The sequence below is a fragment of the Lactuca virosa genome, chromosome 7, assembly GCF_052849685.1.
Source record: "Lactuca virosa cultivar CGN04683 chromosome 7, Lactuca_virosa_CGN04683_v6, whole genome shotgun sequence".
Classification (NCBI taxonomy): Eukaryota; Viridiplantae; Streptophyta; class Magnoliopsida; order Asterales; family Asteraceae; genus Lactuca; species Lactuca virosa.
The window spans coordinates 10,085,376-10,093,972 of NC_136432.1; the positions used below are offsets into that span (position 1 = coordinate 10,085,376).

At 30.6% G+C, this 8,597-nt stretch overlaps 1 protein-coding gene across 1 annotated transcript; it reads right to left on the reverse strand.

Annotated features, from left to right (window-relative positions):
* Positions 1-2,192: 2,192 nt before the first annotated feature.
* Positions 2,193-7,903, reverse strand: LOC145126165 (uncharacterized). Its single transcript, XM_079061567.1, has 6 exons — positions 7,601-7,903; positions 5,315-5,775; positions 4,026-4,218; positions 3,504-3,556; positions 3,192-3,402; positions 2,193-2,710 (listed from the first exon to the last, which is right to left on the reverse strand). Exons 1-6 carry the CDS (start codon positions 7,784-7,786, stop codon positions 2,378-2,380), a joined length of 1,437 nt encoding a protein of 478 aa, XP_078917693.1. The 5' UTR covers positions 7,787-7,903; the 3' UTR covers positions 2,193-2,377.
* Positions 7,904-8,597: the final 694 nt, after the last annotated feature.

Genomic DNA, 8,597 nt, shown 5'->3' on the forward strand with positions numbered 1-8,597 from the left:
GGAGGCTAGTTCGAGATTCGTGTACGAGATTATTACTTACTTGATTACGAGGTGAGTCTTCTCACTATACTTACCTAGAGTGGTAACCTTTGTGTGACCGGAGGGTCTTATGTGCTTATATTGAGTATTGTGATATCTTGCATTATGTCTATGTGATTTATGTCGTGCATTACTCTGAGCTTACTGAGTTAGGACCGGAGGGTCCACCCGAGTTGTGGGACCGGAGGGTCCCACTGAAACACATTGACCGGAGGGTCTTATCTGAGTATAGCCATGAGAGGCTAATGAGATATGTGTGGTATTTTGGGGAACCCACTAAGCTTCGTGCTTACCGTGTTATGTGATATGTGTTTCAGGTTCTTCTCAGGATCGCGGGAAGGCGCCGGCTTGATAGTACACACTGGAGCGAGATTATTTTTATGATTCTAGGATAGTGACATTTCATGTGGATTTGTGTTGATACTTGAACAATTATGTTTTTGAGAAATATATTATGAGTTTTATTGGTTTAAAAATGAAAATTTTGTTTTGAAAATTTACGGTGTTACAGAAATAGTCCCCGTAACCAGTTGCAATAGACCGAAGGGGTAGGCAAGCACCCTGATATGCTAGGCGGTTACCGGTTTAAAGAGAACGAAGGGGTAGGCCAGCACCCTGATATGCTAGACAGTATGTTATTGTATGGTATGTGGTATGATGGGGGAACTCACTAAGCTTTGTGCTTACGGTTTTCAGTTTTTGTTTCATGTACTTCTAGCTCGAATGGGAAAGGGTCGGCTTGATCGTATCGCATCACACCATGGATTTTCCGTACTAGTGATTTTGGGATTATGACTCTGATGATGATTTTATATGTACCATGAATTGCACAACTAAACTATATTTATGTTTTCATGGTTTTAGGAGAAATGAAATGGTTTGTTTTACGATTGTTAAATTTAAAAATGATATTTTTGGGTTGTAATTTTAAGGGTGTTACATTGACTTTCATTGACTTTCTCAAAATAGCAATATACTTTCATCTCAACTTCAAACGACCATAATTTTATCATCGTTTGCGGTGATCTTTATATCTAATCGTTCGTCTTTAAAAGATCTATCACTTTCTCAACTCCATTTTGCTAAACAACAAATATCCAATTTAAAGCAACTCTATGCTTTATCTTACTTACTCATCTCACATCAATTTACATCTTTCGAAAAATAGGTGTTACAAAACTCATTAGTAAATAGGTGTTACAAAACTCATTCGTAAGTCTGGGGACGCGTTGCCACCAATGGAGCGGTGATGTGTGACTATTGCTACTGATGTCCATCGGTGACCTGCTGCTTTCGATTATTTCTATGGTCGCTTAGCCAGTCATTCCGCCGGTCAGGGCACCTATCATATTGGCGTTCATTGTTGCCGTTGCGAGAGGAATCACCGACATGAAGAATCGTTGGTGAAGAAGGATGGTCAGTGTGAGGTGAGAAAGCCAGAGGTCTGGTGGTTTCGAACTCGACTTTTTTTTTGTCAAGGAAGCCTAGAAAAATCAAGACTTAGCTTACTAATTATAATTTTTTTGAACTAATATGTTATTTAGCTTCAGCTTGTTTTGTATTTGCAACAACAAAAGCAAAGAAAATCCTATTTAATTTAAAATTATGCCAGCTATTCACCCACTTACAACGTATATTATTTCTTTTTATACTCCCGCTTTCTATTCATACAAACTTCTCATCTATTTCTTTTTATTTGAGTAGTGATGTGGGAGAATTCCCTCTCAAACAAATATTTCTCTAAACATGAAAATCTCTATATTTATTTACCCACTCACAACGTGTATTATTTCTTTTATAGATTCAAAGCTTTATAACTAAAATGTAGTAGTTAAAAGTTAATTAATATAAGAAGACATGCACACAATTCATGGATGATCTAACTGATGTCCGACCAAACTGGAAGCCTGGGCGATCGCCCAAGACCACTGGCACTACCATGCACACATTTCATGGATGATCTAACCGATGTCCGACCAAACTGCATGTTTTCACTAATAAAAAGATTCACTCTGAGCATCTGAATCATTTAAAGGTTGTTAAACAACCCCAAAATGAGCTTGTTGTATTACTTGATGGTGATTAATTACATGTGTTAATGGTCTTTTTGGTAGATGTTTGATTAAATCAACTATAAATAGGTACGAAACTCATATTTTCAACATATGTACTTCGAGCATGTCACATAAAACCTTTATTATCTATTTTGATGTATACATATATACCATAATACAATTACACCAACACCTCGTATACTAATAGGAAAGTTTAAATTGCTCCGATTTTTCGCCTCTTGATCAAAATTCTAAAACAAGTCCTATAAACAATTTTGCCTACGTTAAATACGCCCGCTTGCTTCCCAAATTCTGACTTGCCTTGTTAGGTTTAGTTTTTTAAAGAGTAAAGATTCAATTTCGGAATCGTCATACGGAGGTTGCATAGTGCAAGGACTCGCCTTTGCTGCACCCATCACCATGGATATCTCCTTAAACTCCTTCACTAGCCCTTTTCCAAAACACGAACAAACTTCAACTGCGTTTTTCGTGATAAATGGTTTGTATTTGAAAAGCTTCGAGTATTCTGTTAAAAGATGGAGCATGTAATCGTATACAAACTTCATTTGTAGCTCATTTTGAACAAATTCACTCCCTCTTCTTCCTATTTCTTGTGCCTGTAAAAACAAATTTGTTTTGTATAATTAAATATTTTTCTTCTCTTCCCTCTATGCGAGTTGAAAAAAAATATGAAAAAATCGTTTAATTATGAGTTATCCTAATATTTCATTGGTAGATGTTGCTAATATGATAGATTAATATGATAGATTCCGGTTAACGACTTGAACATGAGACATCATTGGTAAACTCGTATCTCTTTACAACTATGATAGTCATAAAGCGACATGATTTCATTTTATGAAGATTTAAAAAGGATGTAAAATCTTAGACTATAAATTTGTGATCTTTAGGGTCTTTTGACTGTTTCCTTTTCGGGTTATAATACTTTTATTCTAACTTGGTTAGTGAGATTTGAATTCGAGATGTGTAGGTTATCTTGAACATGTCCTAAGCTACTTGAAAATGGATGGTTAGAGAAAGTTTTATGATATCCGTGGATAGTTTGTATTTCTAATATAAAATTGTGAGTGTGGTTACCTTTTCTGTATTTTTGTTTCCCCAGTCAACTGCAAACTTGATCGAGCTGCATTTTTTGTGTTCGTTTATAGGCCAATAGTGAATGGTTGGTGTTAAACCTCTTGTGAAAAAATCATAGTAATGTGGAGTTATGACTAGACTCATCGAGTCACATGCCAAAATGTATTTCTCGCTAACCGACCATGCGTTTCCTTCTACATATACTTTGTACCTAATAAACAAAAATAAGAATTGGGAAGGGGGAAGAATTTACTAACTAGTTTTTTAAGTTGTACAAAAAAAAATTATAATGGTAATTTATTTGTCACTTACCTATATGTACATTGGCTTGCTAGATCGGTCTCCTTAAATCCTTTTCTCCAATCCTGCAAAATCACATCAATACAAAATAATTTTCCAAACTCTTATTCACAAAAAAGGTAGATATGGAGTAAATTACAAGTTTGGTCCCATGTGATATAGTGCATTTTTGCATATACTATCCCTGAAAGATTTGTTTATTTTTTTAATCCTCGTACATTCATTTTGTTTTGGATTTAGTCATTGAGTCGTTAAATTAGCAGAACACCCTACCTGTAAGCCCTTGTAAAATAGCCATTTTGCCTGTATTTTTTGTGTTAACTTGACTTTTATTATTATATCTATTCAACTCTATATATATATATATATATATATATATATATATATATATATATATATATATATATATATATATATATATATAGGAGTCTACAATCTCTTGATAAATAAGAGCTTTTTAGAGCGAAGACTAAGGACTCAATATATATAACTTACAAAAAGGTATTCAAATTCAAGACTCTTGAAATTACTTACCAAATGGTGGATTCTGGCATTCCATTCATGTGTGCCATCAGAATTGCACTTTGCAAGATCTCTCCTGGCCTTTCCGGTGTATGTATTCCCTTTCCAATAAGCATAGGGTTCCCTGTCCTTCCATTTTATCTTCTGATTCCCGTGTTCCAATTCCTTGCTCAAGTTCAACCATGGCTTTACATTAACTTCTGGCCTGAAAATTTTAATCCCCTTTAACAAACTTATAAAACAACCAATACATTTTCAACTATAATTTTTTGGTTATTTTTAATAATTGGTTCATCTTGCGAAAATATTTAAGAAACGTCGTTTCTATAGGAATTAGTGGTTTTAAACAAAACAAATGTTGAGTAGAATTTTCAATTTTGTATTTACGTCTCCACATTTAGTCCAAACCACTTGTTTTTCTAACATTAAACTTTTTTGAAGTTATATCACATAAAAATATTACTTTTTAACAATAAAATCAAGTATGATGGTTTGAAAAAGCAATCACTCAAGGTAACTATTTATATCATATCAACTTACAAAAATAATCACAAAAATGACCACATTATTTTTTCGCCATTTACTGAAATGAGCACCATCGCGAAATGAGGCATTTTATATTTTGATTATATATAATGTGTATTTTCTTCTTATTTCCACCAAACACTAATAAAAAGTTATCTCTATGCCATTAAATTTGAAATTTTATTATCATCATTTTTCAACCAAAATGACATATTTTATGCCAATGTATCCTAATCTACTTCATGTTTCCTATATTTACTTCACTTCTTTGAAGGATTTAGTAAAAAACAAATCATTTTCTTGACATTTCGGATAAATTCATTCAATTTTGAACATGTTTATGAAATCTCGGAATACGTTGTTTTCTGTTAACAATGTTTAGTCCCAAATCCAAAATATTTCTTTTTTGTCAGAAAATATATTTTTGATGTGATATATAATTAATATAAAAGTCATTTCTGACATGGTTCTCATTTTGATATATTCAAAAAGTTTGATTATTTACTCTTATTCCCAAATTTGGATGGTTTTATTAATCCTTGATTTTTTTTTTATTTACAAATCTACGTTGTTTCTAGAATTAAAAAGAAAAACATTATGAGCAAATTTGGGTATATTTTAGAAAGCCAATATAATTCATAATTTTGTCCAAAACTACTATATATTTTAAGCATAGTTTTTTTTTCCATAGAATATAATTTATTTTTAATTATTACTATAAAAAGTTAACCTTTTATATTTACTTAACATTAAAATGAATAAAATATAAGTATTACCATCCCCAGAAGGACCAATCAGGGAAAACAATATCATAAGTCAAATCATCACCACAATAGTGAAATAATGGTGGTATGGTTGTGTTGTTGTCTGGATAATCTGCTTTACGGATTAAAGGCCAGTCATGGCACATAAACATCAAATCAAGGTCGGGGATTTTTCCAGGGTAGAGTTTGAGGAGTTGTAGAATTCCCCAAATGGTAAAAACATCCCGAGTTTGGAAAACATAATCATATTTCTCCATGTAAAGCCTCCCATCAACTATGATTAGTCTGAAATGCGCTTTTTCTCTAGCTTTTTCCACCATTTCTTTGGTGATTCCCATGTTTTTCCATGGCTTCAAATCCTCATGAATCCATCGGAAGTATTCCGGACATGATTCAACTGTCGAATTATTGGTAGTTTCGAAGTCTTCAAAGGGAAGAATATCTTTTTGACGAAATTGAGCTGTTATGATAGACTTTAAGAGAATAAGGAGTGCATTAGTAAATATTTGAAATGTTTTATTATGCAAGGTGCGACACCGATTGTCCGTATATATATATATATATATATATATATATATATATATATATATATATATATATATATATATATATATATATATATATATATTACACACACACAATTAAGTCCCAAAAACCGGTAATCATATTCAATTTGACCATTTTACACGGTCAACAGGTAATCTAACTTTTAAAAATTACATTTTTGGCGCAGATTTCAAAAAATTTTATAATTTTGGTCCAAATTTTACACTTTTGGCCAAGATTTTAAATTTTATTACACATTTTGTCTAAAATTTACCCTTTTGGCCTAGATTTCAGAATTTTGTTATGAATTCATCATAAATTTAGTTTTTTTACAATATTTTTTCTCAAAAAAATTTCGAATACGTTATTTCGTGAAAAAACTGATATTTATACAAAAAAAACATATTTTCTAATAAAAAATCTTATATTTTCTATATAAAAACTTTTTTTTTAAAAAGTTTTATGTATACGTAATACCTATTTATAAAAATATGTATTTATTAAGTACATAAATATATACAAATTCACTTTTATATAAAAATTATATATACAAACACATATTTTACAAGAAAAAATGTATACGCACATCTATTTTATTATAAATACATTTTGTAAAAACATATTTATATATTTTTTATAAACACGTATTTCGTATAAAAAAAAATAAAAATAAAGTTTTTATATAGAAAATATAAGAATTTTATGTGAAAATATGTTTTTTTGTATAAATATGTTTTTTTTAAAAGTCATTCGAAATTTTTTTGAGAAAAAAAGTTATAAAAAAAACTAAAATTATTATGAACTTATAACAAAATTTTGAAATCTAGGCCAAAAAGGTAAAATTTTTACCAAATTTGTAATAAAATTTACAATTTGGGCCAAAAGATCATTTTTGGACCAAATTTGTAATAAAATTTGAAATTTAGGCCAAAAGTGTAATTTTTAAAAGTTGGATGACCTGTTGACCAGGTAAAAGAGTTAAATTGAATACAATTATCGGTTTTTAGGACTTAATTAAAAAAAATATATATAATGACTAGTAGTCAACTTTTGTTATTTTATTATTTAAGATAAGTAATTTTTTTGTCCTGGAAATAGTGAAGTTTCAAAAGAAATTATTTAAGGTGACCAACTTTTAATGTGACAGATTTACGTTTTTATTTTTATTTTAGTTGATCATTAATTACTTTTGATCTACCGGTTATCTGATATGTAAAGTGTAAACTATCGAATATGAATTTAAATGCTAAAACAGGACAAAAAAATATTTAGACTACTACCAAGCTTATGATGAATATAATTTATTACAAATACACTAACGAATAGCATATTTTTGTTTTATTTCAAATTTCTACTAAATTTTAAAACCAACACAGCTATTGTATATTTTATTGTTTTTAAAATCAATTAATTTGTGTGATTTCAATTTAATAACCTATAAACAGTGACCGAAAATCGAATAGTTTTAATAAAAAAAAAATCGAAAATTAAATGCGTTTAATTTAAAAGTTTAATGCTTTTGTATAAGTTTAGTTGCCAAACTGGAAAACTTTAATAAAAGTAGACAAGTATGACCCTTGTACGATAAAATCATGTTATATATATATATATATATATATATATATATATATATATATATATATATATATATATATATATATATATATATATATATATATATAATTGAAAGGCAATTAATAAAGAAAAGATTAGAAAAAATCAAAGCAAAAATAGGATAAATATAATACTTACAACATCAACCCAACGAGTGAATACAGCTGCAGTGATGAAAAGGGTGACTAAAAACACCGAAAGGAATATGGGTACGCCGGGGTTCTTGACAAGCATGCCGGTGATGTATGACTGTTTCCTGTTTGTGGTGGCGGGAGATGCAGAACCACCGTCCACAGCACCATCACCCACCGTTAATTCTGCCATTGAAGTTTTGAAAAACTTAGGTGGTAATCATCATGCCCCTGGTTTAAAGAAGTGGGAATTATATATTTAAGTAGAAGAATATATAGGAGACGGAGAGAAAAGAGAGAGGTTTAAATAGAAATAGGTGCGTGAAACGTGGGATTCTTTGATTATATACTCCATCAAGTTAATCAATATCTTTCTATATGTATTAATTTTTTATTTAAGAGAAGTCAAATCCTTATTTAATAGAATTATAAATACAACATTATTTAATAATGTTATAAAACTACGAATACGATATACACAGACACAATGTTCATCACCCCTTAACTACTACTTTGATCACTATGCATGATCCTATCTCTAACTTCTACCAAGTGGAAAAAGAGGGCACGCTAGAGAGTGTAATTAGTATAAATTGTGGTATGCATATCTAGAAAAGGTTTGAAATGCATGAGTTTTGTTGTTGCCAAAAGCTCAAGGAAAACATACTAGAAGTTAGAGGATGTCTAGATATGATCAGGGGCGGACGCAGGATTCTACGGTAAGGGTTGCACGAGAGAGTTAGGGGTTGCACAGTAGTAGAAAAAATAAAATTTTCGAAAAATTTTCCACTTGTCTATTTTTATGATTTTCGAAAATAGACAAGTATGACCCTTGTGCGATAAAATTTTCTACTAGTTAAGGTTGCACCCCTAGGTCCGCCCCTGGATATGATCATAATGATCAATATAATATAATTATATTAGTTAAGGTTGAGGTGGTGAATTTTGTTTATGTATGCTCCTCATGTCGTCGTGGATAAGGAAAAAGAAAAAGAGGACCTTGT